Here is a 26211-nt window from a genome sequence, read left to right on the forward strand (position 1 = left end):
AATCACATGGCAACGGTAACACCCCCCCACCCCACCCCCCCACCCCTAGAAATAAATAAATAAGTGAAAATGCAATGGAACTTCTTGTAAAATATTCTTAGTCACAAGCAGCACTCTGGAGTACGCTGTGCAACATATTTGGCTCAAGTACACTTAGGATTGTTAGGCCCAATTGGAAAGTCTCAGAAAGGACCTCATCAGCTGAAGCACATTCTGCTGTGACATGTCTTTTTTCGGAAGAAAACATTCATCTTCACGGTGTCAGCTATAAAAGGCCTCTGCTGGGAACACACATGCTCACATAAGGCCACTGAAAATACTGTAGGAGGACAGAACGCAAGGAGGCACTTAGGTTTGCAAGTACTTCTATCCATCACCAAATGCTTATTGATTACGATGAGGCACACTGTAAGAAGTCATGAAGAAAATAAAAATAAACCAGTGCTATATTAAAGCGCTTCAAGAACAGGTAAGGTACCTACATGTAACATCTGGTTAGTGAAGATAAGAAATACAAGTTGCACTGGCTCCCCCTTCCCACATCAGAATTTCAAGAGGACAGTATCATAGTGCTCTGTGCTTTGCCATGGCTCCAAGACTTACGTACAATGCAATCGAGTGAAACAGTGTACTGTGCCATTCACTAATTCCTCGTCACTAGACTTCTGCCTGCATTAATACTTCCTGCCAGGTACGTCTGAAGCTCCCAATCTGAGTATTTTTAAAGCATGTCCTAGCCAAACCCCACGCAAAGTTTTATACTTAAACAGGAAGTATATTACACCCAGGAATCCTAGCTTCAAACAGATGATTCCAGCAAGGGATTTATGGGATTTCCAATCAACAAAAGACCTGAGAAATCATAAGTCAGCTATGGTATCACAGTCTTCATAATGAAGTTAGATGCAAAAATTTTCTCCCCCCCTTAAATTACTGCCACAGTCTAACAATTGCAACCGTTTCACTGGAGTTTGGACTTGGAATTCTGAAGGTGGAATGAATTTTCTAGAATATACAGGTTCTTAAAAGGTCAAATTTATCACTTTACAGGTAACTTAGACATAGTTCTGCTATAAAATTACAGCTTGACTCAACCTGAAGCTACACTGGAAGAGGTTAAGCCTGAATTTCTGCAGAAATTGGCAATAATGTGTTCAGCAGCAGTTCTCAGCCACATACCAAGAAGTCTGACAGTATCTGGATTTCCCTACTCTTGCTGTAAACTCCTTGTAAAAAAAAAAAAATAACACACAAAAGTTGCTCAAATAAAAACGTCTTTTTGCACATCACTGTAACATAAGCTGCTTGAGGTTGTCGTGAAGGATGGTATCCTTGACATCACGGAAAACTAGCCGGATGTTTTCTGTATTAATAGCAGTGGTGAAGTGGTGGTAGAGGGGCTTCTGCTGCTGGTCCCGGCGTTTAGTACGAAAACAATCCACCAGGAATTTTTGGACATCTGTTAAGCAGTGGGGATCCCCTTCAAACTCTGGAAAATAGTCTTTGATGCTCACTTTTTGTACTTTTTCCTCAAGCAAGTCCGTCTTATTTAAGAAGAGAATGATTGAGACATTGCTGAAAACCCGATTATTGACTATTGTTTCAAAAATGTTCAGGGATTCCTTAAGGCGATTTGTTTGCCGATCCTCCATAAGCACTTGGTCAAATTCACTCGAGGAAACAAGGAAGAGTATCGATGTGACACTGTCGAAGCATTCAAACCAACGTTTCCGTTCTGATCTTTGGCCACCTACATCAACCATTTTGAAAGGAACATTTTTTATTTCAAAGTCGTACTCATGAATCCCTTTTGTGGGTTTTCGTGCTAGCAGTATATCTTGCTGTGAGGGAAGATAATCCTAAAAAAATAAAACAAAAAAAGGAGAGTTTGCCAATTAGGATACGTATCACAGGCATGGTAATCACCGCTGACTTGTAATCGAGAGAGAAGCTCGCAGAGGAACGGCTCGATGTTTTCAATAAATATACACAGGTTTGTGTATTTATATTCTAACGCTGAAGCATTATGGAAAAATCTGAAGTCCAAAGTAGAAAACACGCGCAATACTAAATCAAAACATGTACCCCAAAGAACTGAAACTTTCCATTTGCCACATGACAAGGATCCATAAACAACCTGAGAGGTATACCATCAGTTCCTCACGCCAGTTTCCCTCATTCTGGATGACATTATGCTTCATCCATTCTCTTCCCACAAAGCTGGGGAACATGCTGGCTGCCAACACTGCCATGCAGCAAATGGGGTGTAAAACAGGTTTCTTAAATCAGCAACACAGCAGTATCCCGTTCTAGCAGTGGGCACTCAGTTCCTCCCATGTTCTTGTGCATGCTGCATGGCTGCTTCCAGAAAAACAGCTGCTCCACTAAGTAATTTTTAAGGCAATCAATTATGCCAGAAAAGCAAAACCTAAGCAACTTACCGTGTTTGTGCCATGATCTGTTGCATCCAGCTGCATCGGTCCAAAAAGTCAATTCTATTAGCTGTGTGGCAACTTGTGAGCTCACACAGCCCAGTTTTGTCCAAAACATACTGTGCAGTTAGTAGAATAGAAGAAACAGGCAGCTGAGGACAGCAACCCTGCCCCAGTAGTACAGCCTAGGAAAGCACCTGAGACAGCTGTACCCTGAAGTTCTCCAGCCTGCCTTTTCCCCTAGAATTAAATAGGCAGGATAAGTGGTTGTTTGGGGTCTTTTTTTTTCACACTATTTGACTGTTACATGAACAGTCATCATCAACGGATGCAGATGCTAACAGGAAGAATTCTTATGTTCATGCTTTCGACAGCATGAAATTCAAGACTCATATTGGCGATTTCGTCATTCTTAGAATTACACTTTTGCATACGGTCCAAGTCTTTCTGCTATTTAAAGATCAGATCAACAGACAGCTGTCTGCACTGAAGCTTAAAGGGTTGTTGTTCGTTTGTTATGGAAACTCTTATATTTTTCCAGCGTTTCTCACAACTTCAGAGAGAATGATTTAGGTTTCAGAGCTGGAATTTTAGTCTCCTCTTAATGAATAATCTACAATGTTCCCTTGACGCTGCCAGTTACCAGACTTGGAGCTTTTATAGAGATATGCAAGACCATGGTCCAGAAAGTCTGATTCAACTAACAAGCTGGTGCGAGGTGCACAAACACACAACTACATGGCAATTCAAATACTGGTATTCCAAGTTTAAGGCAGCTGGGCAAGTTTGATCCACAGCCTTTAAGAAAGCAATTTTTAAAATCATGAAGTGAGTGCTATGCTCCAAAAACTCAAGGATCACTCTGCTTTACTATGTGAGCTCAAAAGTGTAACTAGCTAGAGAGAGACCGTTTTGTTTGAACTCCCAGGTTTCTTTATTTGAGCTGCCAGTGACTAAGGCACTGATTTTTATCATGGCACAAATTACAAAGCAGCCCTCTGAAGCACAAGCTCCCCACCCTGCACTTTTTGCTGAAGTACTGTTACACATCCAAAACCTGCACCACCTAAATCTGCAGGAGAGCTGAACTGCTGAAGCAGTACTATATTCCCTCCAAACTGAGCAAGACATGTGCTGCCACCCCCTTGTCTGATTAAAAGAAGCAACTTTAAAGGGTAGTAAGATTTTTCTCTTTATTTCTTGCATTGATCTTGGGCCTTTTCTACCAAAAATTGTTAGAGCAGGAGAACAGTCAGAGGAACAGAGCAACAACTGTATCAAATGTCACTGGGCACACAGGAAGGGATTTTGAGTAAAGCTGACTGTTAACATTTAGGCAAGAGAACATCACAGGTTCAACACTTATTCCATCTTTCAGACTGGAACGTATAATCTTTTGCTATTCAGGAAGTTAGTGTCAAGTTCTCAGAACAAAACCAGAAAGTCTTAGGAAAGCTTCCACACTTGCAACCACAAATACAATCCTTTCAGGTGAAGACCTACCATGTTTTATACCAGATAATGGCTACCCTGATGCAACACACTGCAAGTGAGTGCACCGGAAGTCAAGTGCTTGGTATACAGCCATCATTTGGCTACAGGAAAATAAATACAACTCCTCCTAAGAAATCTCCCACTATTTTAGTTATCTTTTTGAAGGATGATTATGTTTTTTCTTTTTGCCCCGATCCTTGGGATACTAGCTGCTTGCCGCTGTAGTAATTCTGAACTAGCTCCTCTCCCACTGTTGATCCCATTTTCCATATCTGAAGACTGCAGCATTAGATGAATATTTTCCTTGGATGGCACTATTATCTTGGAAATCCTTTCAATGTTTCACGGTTGTCAATCGGTACTTTTCCTGCAAGCATCCCAAGCACGCTCTTCTTTCCTACACTTGACCCAATCTTCCATGTGGACTGTTTTCTTTCTCACCTTCTTCCATTTTGGGGTGGGGTTGTGGGGGTTTGGTTTGTTTTGTTGTTGGTTTTTTTTTTTGTTCTGGTTGCTTGTTCTTTTTTGTTTGGTTTTTTTTTGGGGGGGGGGTGGGGGTGGGGGTGGTGGGTGGTGTTGGTGTTAGGGGCAGCAGGGGTATGCTAGCTTTTTATTATTTTCTGTGCAGCTCTTCCCAAGGATACATATTGTCTCTGAACGTGTGCTTTCTTCCTGAATTATCTCCTTCTTCAAATTCACTACAGTCTGCTTTCTTCTAACAGACTACTTCTGGTTATCAGGTAGCTTTTTTGGCTACCATGTCACTGTTTGCCTAGTTAAAATTAGAATTTAAGGCATGAATAAGATCCAATCACAACATGGAAAGCTATGAGATATTTTGAATACATACAGTCAGCACTGGCAGTTGAAATAACAACACACAGTTGCAAGGAACCCAACTGATCCCATGTGCCTATGCCAGCCAGCCACTCTCGTTTTGCTGATCTGATTAAATTTGAACATGAAGTTCTTTTCCCTACACGCTGTTATCATGAGCTCCCTTTTGGCAAGAAGCACATGAATCGCAGGTCTATCTGTTTAAGCAATTTAGTTGCAGGCCAGCCCAGTTGTATCAGATAAGACCAGTAAAATACTTAAATTAATACAGTTTGGGGAAATAATCATTAGACAAATCTTGCATATAGATAAGAATAAACCAGAAGAACCCATCAAATCTTTTGCTTAGTAACAAAACTTAGCTAGCACTTTTTCCACAAAGACCTAATAGACAACAGACCATATTCTATGACACCAGGTCTTTCACAGAGTCCCTCTGTATCTCAACACCTTTTGGTCTAACTTTAAACCAGAAAAGCTGTAATTCAGAGCTCAGTGTTCCCACAGAAACATCAGACCTACAGTAAGTGTGTGTGTATATAAAAATATAAAAAAACCTAGTGACTTCAAGTTTCATGCTTTAATCAAAGAATGGACCACAGCTTCTAAATAAAGAACTTTGAAAAGAAGCTGCAAAAATCTTTACCCAAATGTGCACAAATATATATGTGTGTGTGTGTAACCTTTGAAACTAAAGCAGCATTGGATTCAAACACTATGAGAAAGCCATCATTAGCAGAAAGTTTAGCAGTTCATTAAAGTGAGTGCAGTTCTCATATTGCCTTCTAAATCAAGACCAAATAAGAAACTCAGAGAGTGAGTGCTGGAGTTCTCAAGCAAGATATCCAGGAAGTGTATGCATTCTGCAAGATGACCACCAGTGCTCTAGTTAGAAAAATGACAGTTCAAAGCAGAAAAATAGTCTGGCTTAAAATTAAATTTTTATCTGTTAAAGAGAAAAAGAAACATGAAATTAAGCACGATGTAACAGGATTCAATTGAAGTGGTTTGGATTCCTTCATCATTTGCTAGCCATCAGCTGGAAATGACCATGGAGAAACTGCCTCCCCTTGGAGTTCAACCTAGCATCCCATTTTAAAGGCAGTTTTTCCACATGCCATTTCTGCAATACAGGACTAATGAGTATCGGCACACAACTTCATTATTCAAGCAGTAACCCACACTTCTATCAAAGTAGTCTACAGAAATTTCAGCTTTTGCCCCAGAGAAAACATGTTTTATTCTGTACCAAGTTTGCTTATTTTAAAGTAGATACTACAGAAAGGTACAAATGACCTGTGCACTGATTTAACTTAGTGATCCTAACTGGATATGTAAAAACAAAAGCAGTAATTTTTTGGGTATCAATTAGTGTCAAAGTGCTACTTTAAAAGTCTTCCAACTCAACATGCATTTGTAACTTGTTTTTTGTTCAATTTCTACAGAAGTTTTATTTCCAGAAAGTCTCTTGGCCCTTACATTGCCCTGTGTGTTTGACATGTCAGTGATAAACTGCTGAGATAATGGGACAGTCAAAGGTAACTAAAGATAGTCATTTGAGTAGCCATTAATCCCATTTCATCTGTTTAAAACCCAGAGATCAGAGACTAGTTAAAACTCAAGACTGAAAAAAACCCAACTTACTTGTTCTCCAAGTTTATCCAAGTTGTCCAAGAAATACTTTACAGATTCCCCCTAAAAACAAAGCAAACAGTTATATTTAAATAAAGTGGCACACTTGATCCCAATAGATTACATTCTAAAATCCAGTTAGTTTACCAAAATCTAGATTTAAGTGTTGTAAGCTTTAATCACTACCATTCTTTTAAGCAGCTATTGTAAGAACACAACTGACATTGTATTTTAGCCCATTTAATATTCAAGCTTAAAAGCATAGGTAGGCACATTAGTAATAGTTAAATTCTTTCCAAATTTAGAATTGCTAAATAAATCCTACAGTGTTATCCACAGGGAGTATCAACGAAGCAACCACACTTTCATTATGAAAAGAAACATTCAATTCTTTTAACCCTTTGAAGTGTCTGCACATACTGGCATTCAAGTACAGGGATTAATCACTGGAGATAATTTATAACTGCATTGCCATGCAATCCCATTCGTAGGGGTACCTTCCCTGAGTGCAGCAAATGACTAGCAGAGGAGAGCATGAGAAAGCACAACAGATGAAGCATTTTACTGAACTTTCCTATCAGAGACCAAGTTGGACAAGAACTCCTTACTTTGGGAGTAACGAACAGAGCTCCATGCTGCCATAGTGCATCACATCTACTACACAGGCAATCTTCTGGATTCAAGCCATCATCGTCCTTGCAAACAGTAACTGCAGCATTTAATCCCTCCAGTAATGTGGAACTAAAGATATTTTTTATTGTAAGCCTGAACTACAGTCAACTCTCCAGAAATCCAGCTGGGATAAAAGAACTTTTACAAGGATGCTGCTGAACCCGAGTTCACTTCCAATAGGTAACGTACTGATTAAATTTATTGCAACGGGAAGTAGCACCTTTTAAAGATTCTCAGCATCATCACAGAAGCAGAAACACCCTTCCTTTCAAAAGCTCTTGATTACTAAGCTGTAACTTATTTACTTTATAGTAAATACAGAAAAGAAACCATCTGTGTTTTCACTCTGCTGGTGGAAGAGCAAGAATTCTAACTGAATTTTCTTGATGAGAAATTCAAGAAGCATCCAAGGCTGGGGTGACTACATCTAAGCCAGACAAGTGAATTAGAACAGGAGTTACACCCTGATAATGACTTCCCCTCACTTAATTTGAACTCTGCAAACTTATCTAGGAAGACTATCAAACCTCAGTATTAAACTGTGCCATCTAAGCAGCAGTAAAGTAGGATAGGGTAAATAACAGTCCAAAAAAGGGTTCTGGCAGACACATAAGCCAGGTACCTTTGCAAGTTTTCTAGGTACTAAAATAAGTTACATAATACAAGTAGACACCACACCTTTAAGCGTGCAATTTGAACTTCAACTTTTAATTAGGCAAGACTGGGACTCTGGTTGAAACATGCCTTGTGCTCGACATACCTGCAGGGAAAGAGTCCAACACAGTTTTTCTACCTTATTTTACCTTCTATTTGGCTTAACATTACCGATTTTCTCGGGTGACAAGCTGCAGCAGTAACACTAACCATTTTAAAGCCTGGCGGCACACAGCAAGCAACTGATTGCTATGATGGCAGTATTTTACATCTACATCTTTTTCAGCACTTCAGAAATCTATTCTAGCCTCAATCCTGTAAGGAAAGTGTATGGGGAAAAGCATTCCTATTTCACAGAAAATAAAAACACACAACTGTGATGCACTAATCCATCCAGCTTCCCAAGCAGAAGATCAGAATTCAGGCCTTCCAGGTACAAAGACCACTGTCTGTAGCTGGATGTTAAGACAAAATAAAGTTTAAGGTCAGACTTTATTTCTTTTTTAGGTCCTAGTAGGAGCTGGCAACCCTCCTTCCCCCACAGGACTATGTACAAATCAGCCAGATTTCAGACTCATTAAGTGGAGATATTTATTCTAGAATACCTCAGAGGCTGTATGTACGTGTGTGCGTGTGCATGCACACGTATGTTTTAACCTTAGACAGCTCTTTTTTGTGCTACTTACAGCAATGCCTACTCCCTAAAGAAGCATTAAGTCTGCAGTACTGGAATGCATGAGTTACCACCTCTCCTTTAAGTCCCAGGGCTTACTGCTACTGCAATGGATTGAGCAGTTGGAGCAAACAAGTAAGCCACAGCCTGTAAAGGTCACAAAACACCCCCAGAAGCAGCTTCCCAAAAGAGGGGATTTCCTGAAAACACAAATGCAAAATATCTCAGCCTGCAGCAACAGCAATGCTCTAGAGCCACATATCCAACAGTAAAGTAACTGCCAGGAAGCACACCTAGAAGACTGCTTAGTTGTCTAGGCCGTCACGTATCAAAGTCAATGGCAGACAAATATTAAGGTGGCCATTCTGAAACTGAAAAGATTAAGCTATAAAGGCAATCAGTTACAAGCATAATACCATTAATAAGGTAGTAACATACCAGTTGCCCTCCTCCACATCTTCGGCTCAGTCACTGCGTTCTTCCCTCATGAAAATCTATTCAGACAACTAATACGACACACCAAGCAAGAGCAATCAACATGACTCAACTGAGGATAAAAGTTGTTGCGTCATTGGCTTTTATCAATTTGAATAGCATCAGGAACATACAACAGCCTCAAATTTGTCATCTGCTCTTCCATCACATTCCAGACACCCTTCCATATCATACGGCTACAAGCCTTGACTAGTGGTAATATTCTGACCTGGACATCTTTGTATTAGCAGACTAAGCTCTGCTAACTACAGATACTCTTGAACAGCAAATTACCACAACTAACAGATCGTTATCGGGATGCACTACTGTAGAACTGAAGAGTTTGGACCCGTTCTAAACAAGTTTCAAAAAGGTGCCATTACAAAGCAACCAAACAAGACTGCCTATCTTTTTCCAAAGGGGTGAACCTATGTATTTTATGCAATAACGAAGAGAAAACCACTGAAAAACCTACCACACAACAACCAAGGAAAGCCTTAACGCTATCAATTTTTAAAAGCGAGTAAGAAAATGATCTATTCACAACCCTGTACAACCACCCTGCTTCAAAGGCAGCTTCTGTGCCAGGCTTTTTCTTGATATTAGATACAGAACTAGATCTCACTCCGTAAATCAGTGACAGTGGCTGTATTTACATGGCTGTATTCAACAGACAGTTGTTGCATTCTAAAATTTCCCTTCAGACAAACTGTAAACTCTCTGGTTTACCCTAGATGACTAGAAAAAAGAAACTGGGTTTCCCCACTCTGCCCCACTAACTCCAGTGTGGCTCACCTCACCCAGCCCGTCACGTGGCTGTTGCAGCTGTCAATCTCCTGCAGTCACGCCACAAAGGAGCCACACCAATGACAAAGCCAACAGGAGACCGAAAAACTGTGGGATCTACCCTCATTAGAAAAGTTTATAGTTCTCCAATATGTTCTGATTTAAAGATCTAGTTAAAAAAGTATAGTCATGCAAAGACCTTAAATTAGCCACAAGTAAACTTTTGGGTTTGCTTTTTTTGTTTGTTTGGTTTTTTTGTTGTTTTTTTTTTTTTTTTTTTTTTAAATGCAGGTAAAGCCTCTAAAGTCCTTTTTGCAGTAGAGCAGTTCTGAACTGCAGACTTCTGAAGTGTGGCTGAAGGTTACCAATGTTATGCTGCAGGAACCATACTGCTGGGCCTTGCTCATCTGCTGCCCACTTCCTTCTACTTAACTTAAAGCACAGGCCCAAAGATGCCAATAGAAGTGACAAAGCCAAACACACGCTTGAGCGCATTTCTCATATGCAGGTTGACATACTGCAATGAAGCAAACTTCTTGAACACACCCCAGTACAACAGAATTAATGGCCTACACATTAGCTTCAAAATCTTCCAGTGTCAGGTGACTACACTTTTGCTCTCTCAATACAGTATTGAAATAAATAATACCAGAATATCATATTTTAAGCAATCACTTTGCTTGTAGAAGATGGCCTTTTTTTGTTCAGATGGAGTATACACATCTCAGCTGCAACCCTTCAATCTCCTGATTCAGAAATGCATGTAAACCACAGGAAGTTGCCTGTTAAATAACTTTATTCATAACTGTCATGTATTCATTTTCAGAAAGGTTTGATTCAAAACAGCTTGTGTGCCTCCTGGAGCCTTGTGATCCTTCCTGAAGAAAGCCAAGGCAAGTCATTTCATCATGAACATACAAGTGATTTACAAGAAATTACAACTAAATCGTATTCTTATCAAGGCAACAGCTTCCCTTACAACACTGCATTTATTTTAACTAGTCTTGCTTGTGCCTGTACAATGAATCATCTCAAGTTTTATGTAACGCACTCTTTCTACAAAGACAGGATTACAGCACATATTGGTCATTTACCTATAAGCCCATAATGCATTGTTGCTCCTTGTGTGGTCTTCTGAAGTGAACCAGATTAGTTATCTTTCATAAACAAAACATGGCACAGAAAAGATTACTGTCTAAAATGTTGCTAGTTAGTGCCTAAAGCAAAGTAACCACAAAAATATTTTTGGGGAGGAAAAAGAAAAAAAAGACTACAAGAAATACGCAACAGATGAACACATCTTTTAAACCCAGGAAGTGGCACCAATTTATTTGGTTTCCATGAAAACAATGTCAGCAAGCTAAATATGATTTGTTGAAACCTTAGTATAGCCAAACGGCTTTTTAGCTCTTCTAGGGGAACACAGACACTACATTTTTTTCCAACAGCAATCACTTAAAAAAAAGGAGAGAGAAAAAAAGCATCAAATACAGATTTAGTCATCATAAGGTTTAAAGAAAGAAATGTACAATTTATCAAAACCATCTACATTTGGCTGCAAGTTCAGTGGAACATACTGAACTGACAAGAATTATTAAGTATCTGAAGGAACAAATCCAATATTTAAAGAAAATAGGAGATATAACTTAGTAACTCTAGATTAGAATTACAGGAACCTCTGAACATTTTCTCCTCTGACCTTACTTGAATTTCTGGGAAAAGAGAAACAAAGATTTCCTATTTTATTTAATAACAGACCCACAAAACCACAAAACAAACAAACAAACAAGAACAGCAGCAAAAAAAAGCTTTTTTTAAAAGCCTAGTTTAGAATAACAGGTAACTACAAAACTACAATGTTTTTAGGCTGGCATATACATGCCTAAATTGACACACAAACCAAACCATCCATAAAATGGGAAAAGCAGCTTGAAGGAAGAAAGATGATGGAGGAATAATCATAGCCTTAAAATTCCACATCTTACAACACCCTAGTAATCCTTATAGCATACACTTCATCATGTATATTTTTTTTCCTGTTAGAGGCTTAATCCAGATAAATCCATATCTGAGGATTTTGGCGAGAATCCAGAGAGAAGAGTCTAACCTTTATTTTCTTGACACCCCACCCCAAGCTGATTCAAAAGACGACTGACTGCAAATCAATACTGCTGCTACTGACGTTTCACCAGAAGTCTTCTGAAACTTCAGTGATAAGCAGAGATAATTAATGGAGAAGTGTTTTTGTCAAATCAATACAGATTTCCTAGTGGGAAGGGTACTAGAGGGCACTACAACCTCCTTCCCCTCTACCCAAAGGAAGGATGGCCATAGCATTACACAAAAGAGGCAGATGATACATGTATTCCATGAATGCACCTAGCCCTAATTATAGTATTGAGCTCAAATCCACAATTGTCTTGATTGTTAGGCCAGTAGAAGCTGCACCACGGCTTACGTTGAGACATGGAACTGGTTTGGTTTTTTACTGGCTTCAGATTTGTAGGTAAATAAAATAATCTTACTTCCTTCATGTTTTCAGGTTTCTACAAATTCATTTCTCTCACTGGTCACTCCTCCAGTGCTTTCTAAAGAGGATTCCTCTTTCAAACATGCTACACATTCATACCTATAACTTGTTTATACAAGGAACTAAATTTAAAAACTAGATACTTGTTTTATTTCATAGCAGCAATTCAGCAACTTGCTTAGTATCTCCTAAGGTGAGGGGAAACAAATTGGGAAACAACTGCCACTCCTACACTCTAACGCTTGATACAGCGCTCTCTGTTTAAGCGGCAATTTCATGAGCAGTGTTTTGGCAGTTTACAATAACCATGTATCATAACTAATTTTTAATAAGGGTGCTAAAGGTATTTAGAGGAAAGTGTCGAGGTAAGCAACAGTGTATTTACTTACCAAACTCCAGTCTGGGTCAAAATATTTGATAGTGTGCTAACACAAAACACATTTCCCAGAGAGAAGTATGCATCCTTTCTCTAAGGATTAGTTAAGGCCAAAGTTATGTTAAAACCAGCATAAACTGGCACTCCCACCAAAACAAAGCAGTCCCCAAATGGGACAATGCCCACATGAGCATTACTGCAGCCATGTGCAGACCAGCCAACAGCTCCCTGTCAAACTAATCCCTCCCTCCCTAAGAAGGAAGCGCAAACTGCTTTAAAATGGCACTGCTGCCACTGGAAACTTTAATGGACCATCCTTAAAAGGGCTGAAGCATGGATACCATGTGTCAAGATGTGACATTTCAGGATCTCCTAGCTTCTTTTGCTCCAGCTCAGCCATCTGAATAGTCATTTAAATTTTATCTTTGAAAATGAGCAGATCAGATTTAAGTGCATTTGGGTTAATTGCCACTTCTTTGTAAGACGAGAGTTTCAGATACAGACTACATTTCCTTATCGAGCGCAAAATAATCCTGCTCTTCACCAACACGCATCACAAATGCGTCACAGGTCATCCCACCTCTGAGAGCACTATCCTATTTCCGCTTTTAAGCACTTCCTGCGTGCACCTCAAGTTGTATTTGACTTTCTTCAAAGCAATCAGAACTGCATCATGTGGCATAGAAGTGAAACCTGTCCTGCATTTGGTCACACAAGTTATCTGCCCTGAAAAAAGGAAAGGTTGAAATTCTGACTCACAGAAGTTATCTTTTGTAAAACCTTTTGGTAGCAGCTGGATCAAATTGGGTGGAGGGTGCTCAACAGCATGAAGCTACAAAAGCACCAAAAAAGGAAGGAGTCACACTAAGTTTATTTCATGACTGACATTTTTATCTCACATAATGGCATTAAAGAAAGGTGAAGGGGTTTAAGAAGGGTTTTAACCCAATAATATCCCTTTAATCTATTATCCCCTATTCACCATGTAATCCAATTAATCCATAATTCTCAAAATGTGGATAACAAATGGAGGAAGACAGAGCACGCCAACCTGAGCTCTTACACTACAACTACCCAGCAGCATCTGCAGGCTGCTGGCTACCCAGGAGCATCTGCTACGGCTGCCGTACCCAAACAGTTGCGCGTGAAAGAGGGGAGGTAAGCCAAGCCACGCACAAGTCAGTCTAGAACTAAGTACTCCAAATAGGGACTCAGCATCAGCTGTTTCTCCTTCTTGCAAACTGAATTCAGTTTTGCACTACCCTTCAAAGCACCTCATACACTTACACAATTCAGACTCAGATTTACTCCAATCAGTAGAGTGTTTCCACTGTTTCAGATAAAACATGCTATCCCAATTAACCAAATGAAGACATAATCAAGCACTAAGCAGAAATCGATCCACATACTAGTATACTGCGGAGCAAACTGTTCCAGTTTTCAATGACTTTCCTAAGAGGGAAGAAATCCAATTTCATTTTTCTTAGCTAGGTATCCCTCCCTTCTCCTGAAGAAGGGATGTAATTGCCAGATTCTTAACAAAACTTGCTTAAAAAGATGAAAATTCCCTACAGCTTTTAGGCATGAAACACCATTCTATTACAGCCTACAAAACTACAATTTCTTCCACGCAAGGCACTCTGTTAGCATATTTCCAATCCGGGATGTACTCTACGAACAGCTGAGAATTTTAAGAAACTGCATAGATTTGAGTTGTATGAAGTAATATTTCATTTGTACAACTCAAGAGCAAAACCCAAAAGTCTGCTGAGACTCTTTCCCACAGTTAAGAACCCTAGAAACATACCATATTTGTCCTGGTGTGTCATTTTCCTTAGGATCATCAATGCTTCCAAAAATGAAGCAAACTCAAGTTTACTGCAGCCACTTCTAGAGATCAGAGCCACATTAAGAAATGCAATAAATGGCACAGGGAACAAAACAGATGCTGAACCAGAGCATCTAATGAAGATGCTCCTGTTTGCCAGAACCCAAACAGAAATTAATCCATGAAAGCAAATTAGGATATGCTGTCCACAAGATCAGGTGCACTTACTTTCTTCGAAGACCTTTTTACTGTCTCCCTTAGTAAGTATTTACAAGTCACACTCCTCTCCCAGAAAGTTTACTTTAGGAGAGACACCGATACTTTCCAAAAGATTTTCAAATTTCTTGATGAAACAGATCTTCCAAGTCACGGCACACATGCAGACACAGAAGTCACATGAAAACATGCACTAACCAAGACGAAGCAGCCACCTCCCAATTACTATTTACACTCTGGGAAGCATGTATATAAACTTTAGATGTTTTGCACACAAAGCAGACTGGAACCAGACTGTAAACATTTGCTCTTCTTTCAGTGCACTGACCCACTGGCTCCATGACTTCATGTGTTTGCAACTCAAACTGCATTTAATCTAACACTGAAGCAGTAGTGAGTCTGCAAATCTGCCATCCATTATTTAGAGCTTTACTTGTTTCCAAGTTGTACAAGACCAGCAAAGGCTCCCAAAAACATGACAAATATTTGGCATGTGGAAACATATCAGGACTGGAACCGACCATATTGAACTTTAAGATGCTTGAGAATCCCCTTATTACATACTCTGTAAACTAAATCACAACATTTCAAAATCAGAACCCTAAACTATGTACCACTGCATGCACTGAAGTATCACTAGAATTCAGTTTTAAAGCACATTCAGTTCCTATTTCAGCCTCATCAGAAATCTAGATGACCAAATGCTTTTTAGTTCCTTCCTCTGCCTCAATTAGCAGAATCCATTTCAGTTAATTTCTGGTATTTTGTTTGCAAACAGTGACATACTAATGTATCAGCTCTTGTTACAAGCTACCTGACAAGATTCAGTGATCATTTACTAGGTCTTGTGAAAGATCTACACGTATCATTACATAAATGTTAGTGTTTTTAAAAATTAGTAAAAGCTGCGTCTAAAGCACTCAAAGTAACAGTACAGTACACAAGACTCCCTAAACAGCAGCAAAATCCAAGAGGCTGCAAACATTTCACATCACTTGTACAATTTTGTACTAGAAATTAACTAAAAATAGAAGCACTAAAAATTAATTACTAGAGCAAGGATATAACTGTTTGCTAGTGAAAACAGTTGAAGGTCCCAATACCATCCACATGTAAAATTTTAGTAGATGAGCCCGCACTGAGATTTTGGGGTTTTTTTGTTTTGGTTTGTTTTTTTTGTTACACACTATTTTGTGCAGACACTGAATTACAGCTGGTATCAGTTCACTGTGTTTCCTCACCTGAAGATTCTGCATCCTCTTTAGTTGGTCACCAGTGGGTGATCAAACATCATCATAGGCCCAGTGAGAAGGGCTTCCAGGCAGTCTGCCGAGACTCCCGTCAGTTTGTTTAAAATGATTTCTCCAGCATCATTAAACAAAGGAAAAACATACAGATACTCATGTATAATTACATATTCCTGTGCTTCTCATCCATAAAAAAAAATTTGGGGTCTTTTCAGTTCCTTGGTTAAGTCACTGAAAAGGAGCATGACATTCCAGTTATTTTAACTGAGGAGGCTATGAAGTACTGGGAAAACATTTAAGGCACGAATGGCCATGATGGAGAGGTGTGCAGCATGGTACAGTGAGTTAATCGTTGTAGAAGTCAGCTCACTGCCTATTAATAGTCCAAAAATTTTCTTCTCTGGAGTAGCTGAGGTTGTCAGTTACTGTGGTGACAAAGAATTCAGAGTGTTTTCTATATTTAAAATTCCTCCACATTAATATTGTGTTCTATGACACATTGATTCACCTTTAAGGTATAAACAAAGGCTTCATATTCCAGGGCAATACAAGATACCCCTTGGTATCAGCTAGACTCCATCAGCACTGCCAGTGACACAGCTCGCTGTTCTGCAGAACGGCAGGCTCTGCACCTTCAACTGATTTGTGGTAAGCTTAGATACTTACCAAAAAAAAGTGCCAGTAGACACAATGCTGTGTCTACTGTGCAAGAGATTATCTTGCTTTCTATGTGAAACACTAGAACAGTTATTCTATTGCTTTTATGTAGCAAATTCAGCTGCGCTTGGGGTTTCTCACATTTTCTTAAGCACCTTCCTCAGCTACCACATGAACTCAGAACATATAAATAGCATTTATCATGAACTGAAGTTTAGGTCAATAAAGACAGCCAGAACAGCCATCCAAATACAATCGGAGTGTAATACGCGCTCAGTGAGAACAGACCTAACTAGCCTCTAAGGCTGAAGTCTTCTTACTGTAAGTTCAAATTAGGGAACAGCAGCACAAATCAACGCTGCCCCTGGCATTGCACCTTAACCCTAAAGGATTCCATATTAACATATGAAAAAGATCACTCCGTATTCTTTGCCTTAGGTGCAAAATTAATTTCACCTATATAGATGGAAGATCACAGCTGCATTCATACCACATGTTTTGCCAGCATGGAGATTTGCTGACAGCCATGAATATGGGGACTTTGTAGTGTAGATTGGGCTTTATTTATTAAGTCATTCCTAAAGGGACACAGAACAGTGTAGCCACTGCTGCATTTAAATTCTGCGAAGTAATGTAATGAGCCAGTTCTACCAGTACTAACACATAGTATCTTGCAGGTTAATAGCCAGCAAGGAAATGGGCTCTGAATGAATGTTTGTACTGAGGTCTCATGCTACACTCTAAGCTGCAGAAGCAGCTAAAGCTCATCTAACACATTTGCACCAATTTTAAAAAATCTGCTGAAAACAGGTTCACACATTCAAGATGTGAAAGGGTGAGAAAGTCTCTTCCTCTGAACTCTGAAGAGTTTGTCGTCACGCACAGCACGTTCAGAAGGACACTTATATTTCACCTTTATTTAATCAAGGCTCAGTTTCAGAAATCCAATTTTTTTGCAAAAGGTAGCTCACTTTTAGCCTTCTGCAACAAAACATTTAGGAAGCTAAGGCACACGGTTATCAACACGACATAGCTTGTTCCAAGACAGAGTATAAGAACACATTGATCTGCTCCCACACTGTATTGTGAAAGTCTGCATTTGAAAAGCAGTGGTTCCCCATAAACAGGTATCTGGTACAAGTTTGAATTAAGAATTCCATCCTCAGAGGTTGCACTGAAACCACACAGAAAATATACACTTGCACAAAGTGTAGCACACAGGCCTCCAAGAAGTTGCTAGCTAGCATTCTTGGTTGGAAGACAACTCAGCATGCTTCTGCATGGCACCTGCATGCTGGGGTAATGTCCACATCAAGATAGCTCCCACTGAAAGCCCTCTCAATCCAGAGCTGCACCTGTGCTTAAAAATAATAGTAGCAAAAAAGGAGGAGAGTAACATTCAGAAAAAAATTATGGCAAAGATGTTCTTCAGTAAAAACAGACCAGCTTGTGCTACAGCATCCATTGGCAATACAAGAGCATCACTCTCCAAACACTTCAATATTTTACTCCTAACAAGAAAAGCCAGCAGGCAGGAAAGGAAGAACGGTGGAAAGGGAAGAAGGCAGTCCCAGAAACAGCCTTTCAAAGCACAGTAACTAACAAAGGCTGAAACAGAAGTCCTAATCCCGATTTGGAAAATGATAAAAAAGGCACTTTGTGTTAAATTAGTACAAAAATTCACCTGACAATGATTCAGATCAATTAAAATATTACAGTCAATCCCCATTACCAAAGCACTAGTACACACATTGAAAGGTTTCTGCCAACAAACCAAGAATAAGGAAACTCAAAAACCTCCTTACTGCTTGACTCTAGTTCTAAACCTTACATGGAGCCTTATTAATACAAACCCAAAGCCAGCATTATCTTGTCATTGGGGCAGAAAAACCAGCAAATCCTCAAGGACCTTGAGTCTCTTCTGAGGATTTGGATGACTCATTTTTAAGTATAAATTTGTAAAGCGCTTTTCATAGTTACAGCAACAAGCTTTGATAAACCTTTTTCACGTAAAGGCTGAAAAACGGCAAGTAGCTCTAACCTTCCTAAGGGCTTTAAGGAGTCATGCTTACTGTACACATGCCATCTTGTCATTTCATGTTTGGCAGACCTATTGATTGGGGAAAGAGGGGAAATAGTTTATATTTCAACACAGATAAAGCAGCAGCTTTTTGGTTTTCCCCACAAAAATTTAAGCAATATTCAGTGTAACTACAACATTGTATTTAAATAAAGTAACTCTGAATTATATGATTAGGTGCCCAAATAGTCCATGCACGTGTTTGCAGAAACGCTAGGTGACCGATTCTCATATCCGTAATGAAGATTCTTCTATCAGTCTGAGAAACTTTCTACCAACAGTTTCTGCACTCATGCACATCCCAATAAAGTCACCACCTACACACTTCAAACAGAAACAGAGCAGGACAACCAACCACCCAATCCCAGAACCAAGAGGAGATCTGGGAAAGGGAGGGGGGAAAGACATCTCTACCCTCCAACTTAGGGGTGTGGGGAGGTTGCAGAGGATGAATACCGAGAGGAATATCAACACATTACAGAGGGCATAAGTTGTTGAAAGGCTTCTGAAATTCAGCATCACAAATATGGTGTAGATGCTTTTAATGGACAGGTAAGATACTCTTTTTCCAGGTTTGATGCTTGTGACTTCACAGAAATGCTGAAGGACTGACCTCACAACTGTTTCATCAGATGGGCAGGCATGCTTGAGAAAGAGGAAGACCTTGACATCTGCCAGCCTAGTCTGGCTTCAAACACCACTGACCTCTGCAGGGTCATTACTCTATAACCAAGCACGTTTCAAGGACACGTTGCCTATGCACCTGAAGGAATGGTGAATTTTGCTAATGTCTTGCAGTGTCCGTTTGAGGACTCACAATTTCCAGGAGAGCTAATTTAATGTTCTCATGTGTTCAACAGCCCCACCTGTATTCAGATACAGAACCCAGAAACACCCAACCAGAATTAAGATAAAATACAATCTTCCAGGAACTGGAGAGCTGAACACTCTCCAAAAAGACTACTCTGCAATAGAAAACACTACAGAGAAGCTGCAGCAAAACTAGCAGTAGAACTTCAAGCTGAACACGCCTTTTCCTGTCTTCTATAATCTGATCTAGCACTTGCAGACATGTCACAGAAGTAAACAGGATCCAGAGGTAAATGCACATCCTATCATCCTTAGTATATCATCTATGTCTGCAGTTCTATGCAAATGCCGACAGAATAAAGTGTCATCACTGCCCCTGCGCATTGCAGGTTCATGACATTAAAAAAACCCACACCAATATTCAGTGAAATTTGCAAGTAGGGCAAAATATCTATCTGAAGATCAGCAGTTGCTGGTAGCAAACTTCCAAACCCACCCAAAAGTTATCTTTACAAAGAACAAACCTTTAACACATTTAAAGCTTATGACGCATCTGAGTAACTCGGCTCTCATCCCACTCTTCTGTGCTCTTACTTGCTAGATACGCAGCACCAGCACTGGACATTCCCCAGCTGCCAGCGCCTCAAAGCAAATCTCAATGAGAACGGCAAACCATTACAACCATGTAACTGAACAGCTCAGAAGTATAAATATAAAAGTGAGGAAATTTCTAGTTAAATCGGTTTGCATGTTGTAGAATTAAGATAATGGGTGTGTTTATCCAAGTCATTTCAGGAGATTTTTACCAGAAATCAACCTGCAATGAGAAATCTGCAATGGTAATTAGATGTCAGAAAGCATTAGGCTGATACAGACTAACTCCGTAAGTAATCCATGTTTGCCACCTGACTAGAAGCCATAGGAAAAATAAGCTCGGTAGATGAAGGAGAGGAAGCTTAGGGATGACCAGAATCCTAAGTGTAAGTTACAGAAACTGACTAAGCTGCAGGGCCAAAATAGCCTTTAGTTAACTGTGTTAGTGGAACTGTCACCTGAGTCACTTTGGTTTGTAATAGAATTCGAGGGATTATAATATTAACCACCTGCAAAGTATGGAAGTGGCATGTATTCTCCTAAGCTGTAATTAGCTCTTTCCAGTTTAAAAGCACTACGCAAGCTTGAACTAATGAATTTTCATAAATACCGCTGTTAGTGGCCAGAAGGCCCCAATTTTTATACCGAGGAAAATAAATCATATTGACTATCCCCATGACCACTGAAGTTAACGAAATGCGGAAGAACACTCCAGTGAACTAGTCATGGAAATGCTGATTTCTAATTCCATTAAAATATGACCAAGTTCTGTTTTTTCCCCCTCTTATGCTGCTATAAAAAGACAACATTGTTTCTTTAGGCTCCGAGCATCATCTCTGGCATTGTAAGTGTAAGATGATGGAGGGGGAAAAAAAAAAAAAAGGCAAGAAGAGTTCAATGATCTCCCATACCTGCACATATATCTACGTTTTAACCATATACACGCAGAAACTTTCATCTTAAACACTCTTTCTCTGTATTTCCTATCTGTCCAAGCCACAAATGGCTTCTAGAACGATACTCTCTTGCTTCTTTTCCTCCAGAATTTCTATGTAAATTTTGACATTTTTCACTCCTTATCCATCACTGCTCTGTTCCTCATTTGCTCACTTCTACCTTTGCCCCAAAAGTGTCCTATTCCCATGATAAACAATACTTTCGCAGCACTCCTGCCTGTGCTCTCTTAATATGAGCCATGTTTTTCAGTGATGTCAAACTTGGTCCAGTGAAAAAAGTTAAACTTACTCAGCACTCTGAAAAGAAGTATATCCAGTCAAATACTCCTCCTCTACCACATTCAGTCCCAGCTTTTTTTTATGACACTTTTCCCTCTCTCCTACTCATCTAATGATTGCTGACATCTCTCCTTTCATTACATTTTTTGCCACAAGCACTTGAACTGGAAGTAGAACAGTATTTTTTCTCTTATTCTCCGTTCTACTCCATTCTACAATGCAATAATTTTCAGTCTTGAACCCTGACTTCAGACACAACTGAACCATCTGCATCTCTTCCAACTTCCCCCTACTCTACCCCCTAACTCGGCTATGCCTGTCACTCCCTCCTTAATCATTTGTGTCTTCCTTCCATATTACAGCATGTATCTAAACTCTCTGAACGCTCTTTCACAAAGCCTCTCAGCAGGTACAGCAAAAATACATACTGCTTTCAGGAGCATTCTGCCATTCTGCCGCCCACATGGAGCTCCATCACAGCTTAAGCTGGAAGCTTACTGGGGTAAAACTGAGACTTCACGCTTGGCCAGCACTAATCACACTGCTTGCACTCAATACAATGACATCATTCAGCTTTTTTTTTTTTTTCATGTTTATAACTTTGCATAAACATCGCAGGCTGAGATTTTGAAAGGATTTAGGAAATAAAGCAATATAAGCATAAATAAAGCAGTTACCTTACTTTCGAAAATTAGTATTAGGACAGTAATCAACTATTAAGAGCACTTGAAAAAATATCCTTGAGTTCTGCCTAAAACACAACACGATCCATATATATTTTTGCAGAGAACATTATACAGATTTAGGGATTTCCAAAAGAAAGCAATAGTTTTTTTCTGCCGGATTCAGAAGAACACATTCTTCAGATCCTACTCAGAGTGAAACTCTGCACATGCTTCAGTTATGGAAAGAACCTACTTCTCAGATACTCAAGACGACAGAATAGTAATAGCTCCTCTTTTCTTTGCTACTTAGCCGGAAGTCACTAAACATGCCTAATCAGAGACAAAAAAAAATTTAACGGATTTTAAAACAGATCACTCCAGCACAGCAATTATATGACTAGAAGTCACATCTGCACCAGAAAAGGGTCTTGACTCCAGTAGAGCAATTACCCTTTTATGGTCAGTTTGAAGGCAAAATGCAAGGAGCAACAGGTCTCATCAGAAACTTATTTACATAGCTCAGAACTAGGCTGGGCAGGTGATAGGCTAGTCGAGCACCTGCCCATTCTGCAATCTCTGGAAGAAATGCCATGATCATGGCAATACATACTTATAGAGTATTTACACAACCTGTTTAAGTCAGAGTATGATTACACAACCATTCATAATAGCTCAACAGGAGACATCATCGGCTATTGTTCAGATTCACACTAACACAAAGGTTATTTTTAAGACATAAAAACACAAAGCCACTTATGTTTAAGAGACCTAAGAAGAAAAGATTTAATCTATTTTAAGGTTCTCAACCTCCATCCCCACAAAACCCAATGCCACTGGCCTTTACTCACAAGTTTATGAGCCAATTAACAGCAAATTTAACTTAAAGCCTTCGTTTCCTTTTGCAGCATTTGCATGGAAATGGTGCAAAGGGACTTCAGCTATCGCGGACAGTTAAAGCTCCAGCTCAAGAATCAAGGCGTGTTTCTTTTTCCTTTCCCACACCACTACTGAACTGTATATTCCATCTCAGCCCTACTATTAAATTGTATACTCCATCTGCAGCTGAGAACTTCAATGTAAAAAAAATCTCATTACATGAGTATTAACATAGACATTTAAAATTAAACAGGAAGTATACAGAGGGAATGTTTGCTAGACTGCCCAAATTGGAGTAGAGAAGGGAGTGGTTTTTAAATTCTTCTCATTAACCCATGCATATCTTTTCTTAAAAATCACATTACTATTAAGATTTCCTCTATTGCAAGCCATTTTAAAGTCGATGGCGCTAGTTAACAAAGGGTAAAAATAACCGTATGGTAAAAAACACTACACAGGTACCAGCTTTATTACAGAACATAAAAGCCCTCTATACCTCAGCTTTCTCACATATGAAATGAGGACAATTATGTCAGCAGCTCTTTATTATTCATATTTTTTAAAAAAGGTGGGTAAAGGAGCTAAATGCATCTGTTTGCAATACCACAGTGTAAGTGTCTACCATTCAAGAATGCTTAAGATCCATAAGGAGGCCACTTGATCAGTTGTTTTATGGAAAAGCAACACAGGAACAAGACTCAAACACTCTCAGTTAAGAACACTGAAACACAAATCTTACCAGCTGGAATTCTCTGCGCCTGTCGTACGCATGCTGGATACCACTATCCGCCCAGAGAGCTCTTATGGCTGGAAGGTACTGTAGAAAAACTGCCGTCTCCACCATGCCTTGCACCACTGTGACTGACCGAGTATCAAACGCCATCATCGTATCTCCATTACTCTGGTTCGCAGGATCTCCCCAAGGGATATGAAGTTTCTCTCTGGCATCTACAAGGACTCTCACACCTTTAACAACATGAAAGAGCATAACAATTAGAGTTTCTCAGCATCTACTATTTCACTAACCTACAAATATGCTAAGATTCAAACAATGCACTTACTCTGTACAATCAAAGCTCAATAGGACTATTCACCCAGTAGGAAATCAGAAAGCTTCTAAAAAAAAATCTACTCAAGTGCTACATTTTCAGGTAACGTCAAAACTCAGATATTTGCTATCAGAAACACACAGCCATGATTAACAGTATAATATCCATAGCACAAATCTAACCTTTGAAAAAGCACTATTTTTAATTACTAAATGCCCGATCTGTGCTACCAAGCAAGCTGTCTTGCAGATATGTATGCCTCTGATCTCCAGAGCCGACCTGCAGTCATTAATTTACCTGGCACAAATACAAAACAAATGAAGTATGTTTAAAGGCTTATTTCAGAACATGTTAAAATATCTGACAGCTTATTTTAAGGTTTCCTAGTCTTTGTATTCCTATTAACTTGGTATCTAGTTATATCTAATTGTAGAGAGTTACCATTGCCTTTAACATTTTCAAAGATATGAAGACAATATTTACTAAAATCACAGCTGTTTCCAAGAAGTATGTTTTTACTGTTGAAGTGCAGAAGAAGTTGTATCACCTAAAGACTTTCCCACACTTTTGGTTGTTGTTTTGGTAAATATTCTATAGGAGAAACAGAGTATTATTAAGCATCTCTTATACAGGATTTAAAAACAAAACAAAAAAAACACATTGTGATCATACTGAAAAAGGAAATGCAGAAAAATGAATTCTAGTACTAAATTTACTTACAAAAAATAAAAAAGAAAAAAACCCAGTAAGAATAAGCAACTGTAAAGGCAGAGAGACACACAAGGAAATTAAGATGTAGTAACAAACGACTGTATAATAACATACTTGTTTAATGCCAAAGGATTTTTTTTTTCCCCCCAAGCTTCGTTCCCCTTCCATAATTTTTGTTGAAAGCAATGACTGCAGAAAAGCAGCCTCCCAGATAGATCTGCAGTTTGTACATGTATACTCTCTGAGAAGTAGGAAGTACCTTACTTTACTAATAAACGATAATCTGGTCAATGTCCATGCTCGTGATTTCTACTGCTTCCCTATTCAGAGTTTTTCCCAGCTTGATTCGTGAACAATTCTGTAAACCAATTCTCTTAAAGAATCACTAGACCTCGGCCCCCTTCAAGAGCAGGGCCAAGGTCTGACAACGCTTTGCTGTTTTGAGAAACTTAGTTAAGACTTTTTCCAACGGTTACACAGTCCAAACCGAAAATCTGATGAGCGATTTAGCTTAGAGAGAGAAAATAAGTAAGGATGACCAATTAATTGAGGATGACAGCAATGAAATCAGGAGCCCACTCCTACACCATGTGTGGAGGTTTTGGCAACGCATCTATGAAAAGCGGCTCTGTGTGTGGGTTTCTGTTAACTGATGTGTCAGCCTAGTTTCCAACACGACGGCAAAGTTTATCCCACTGAAGCGAAGTCCGGGGAGCGCTTCCTCAGGCGCAGGACACGTCTCATCCTCACGCACTTTCAGGTGCATCTTTTCCCCCCATCCACTTTCGCTCATTACTGCGATCGCGTTACCAGGAAATGGCAAGGCTCGGGATCTTACCGACTGAAACCGCTGCTCCCGCGGCGAGAGCCGAGGCCGCCCTCACAGCGCGGCGGGCCGCACCCGGGCCAGCGCCCGCCGCGGGGGACGCCCGGCCAGGGCAGGGGTGACATCCCGCGGGCCCGCTGCGGGGCCGCTCCACGCCGGGGGGAGGAAGAGTGAGGCGCCCGAAACGAAAGCACCGACCGTGCGGGAAGAGGCAGCGACCCCACGGTCCTCCCCGGCCCCACGGACGGCCTGCCCTGAGGGCGCCACCCGCACCCCCCCGCCGCCCCCGCCCCGAGCCCCCCCGCCGGCCGCCGGCCCGCCGCCTCACGGGGCGGCCCCACCGCCGCCGCCGCTCACCCACCCTTGATCACGTTGCTGTAGATGGTGGCGCGGAACTCCTCGCGGGCCGTCCGGTCCCAGTCCTGCCCGTGGATGATCCGCATCTGCTTGAGGAAGGTGGACTTGCCGCTCTCGCCCGCGCCCAGCAGCAGGATCTTGACGAGGCGCTTCACGTACGTCTTCTCGCGGTTGAGGCACTTGTCGATCTCCTTGGACTTGCGCTGCTGCTCGGCCTCGCCGCTGGTGAGCAGGCAGCCGGGGAAGCAGCCCGACAGCACGGAGCGCGACGGCAGGAAGTCCGCCATCTTAGCGAGCACTGCCAGCGAGGGGAGCGGCCGCCCGGCCCGGCCCGCACCAGCCCGCTCTCTGCCCGCGCATGCGCGCCCGCGCCCCGCCCTACCGGGTGACGCCCTCCCTCCCCCTCGGCAGTCCGCCCCGGGGGAGGGGGAGGCACGTGACCGCGGCGCGCTCCCGCCCTTGGCGGCAGCCGCGCCCACGAGCGGCTCCTGACAGGAAAT

General features: G+C 40.6%; 1 protein-coding gene across 1 annotated transcript; it reads right to left on the bottom strand.

Annotated features, from left to right (window-relative positions):
• Positions 1-26084, bottom strand: GNA13 (G protein subunit alpha 13). The gene is made up of 4 exons (XM_075110905.1): positions 25716-26084; positions 23508-23734; positions 6408-6458; positions 1-1859 (listed from the first exon to the last, which is right to left on the bottom strand). The coding sequence occupies exons 1-4, from the start codon at positions 25996-25998 to the stop codon at positions 1287-1289; spliced, it is 1134 nt and encodes a 377-aa protein (XP_074967006.1). The 5' UTR covers positions 25999-26084; the 3' UTR covers positions 1-1286.
• Positions 26085-26211: the final 127 nt, after the last annotated feature.

This window comes from Phalacrocorax aristotelis, chromosome 16 (assembly GCF_949628215.1).
Source record: "Phalacrocorax aristotelis chromosome 16, bGulAri2.1, whole genome shotgun sequence".
In the NCBI taxonomy this organism is placed as follows: domain Eukaryota; kingdom Metazoa; phylum Chordata; class Aves; order Suliformes; family Phalacrocoracidae; genus Phalacrocorax; species Phalacrocorax aristotelis.

Coding starts and splice junctions, on each gene's coding strand:
- GNA13 (XM_075110905.1), bottom strand. CDS start 25,998: ATGGCGGACTTCCTGCCGTCGCGCTCCGTGCTGTCGGGCTGCTTCCCC. Junction 23,735..25,715: donor CTACAGCAACGTGATCAAGG/GTGGGTGAGCGG, acceptor ATGTTGTTAAAG/GTGTGAGAGTCCTTGTAGAT. Junction 1,860..6,407: donor TGGATAAACTTGGAGAACAA/GTAAGTTGGGTT, acceptor TTATTTTTTTAG/GATTATCTTCCCTCACAGCA.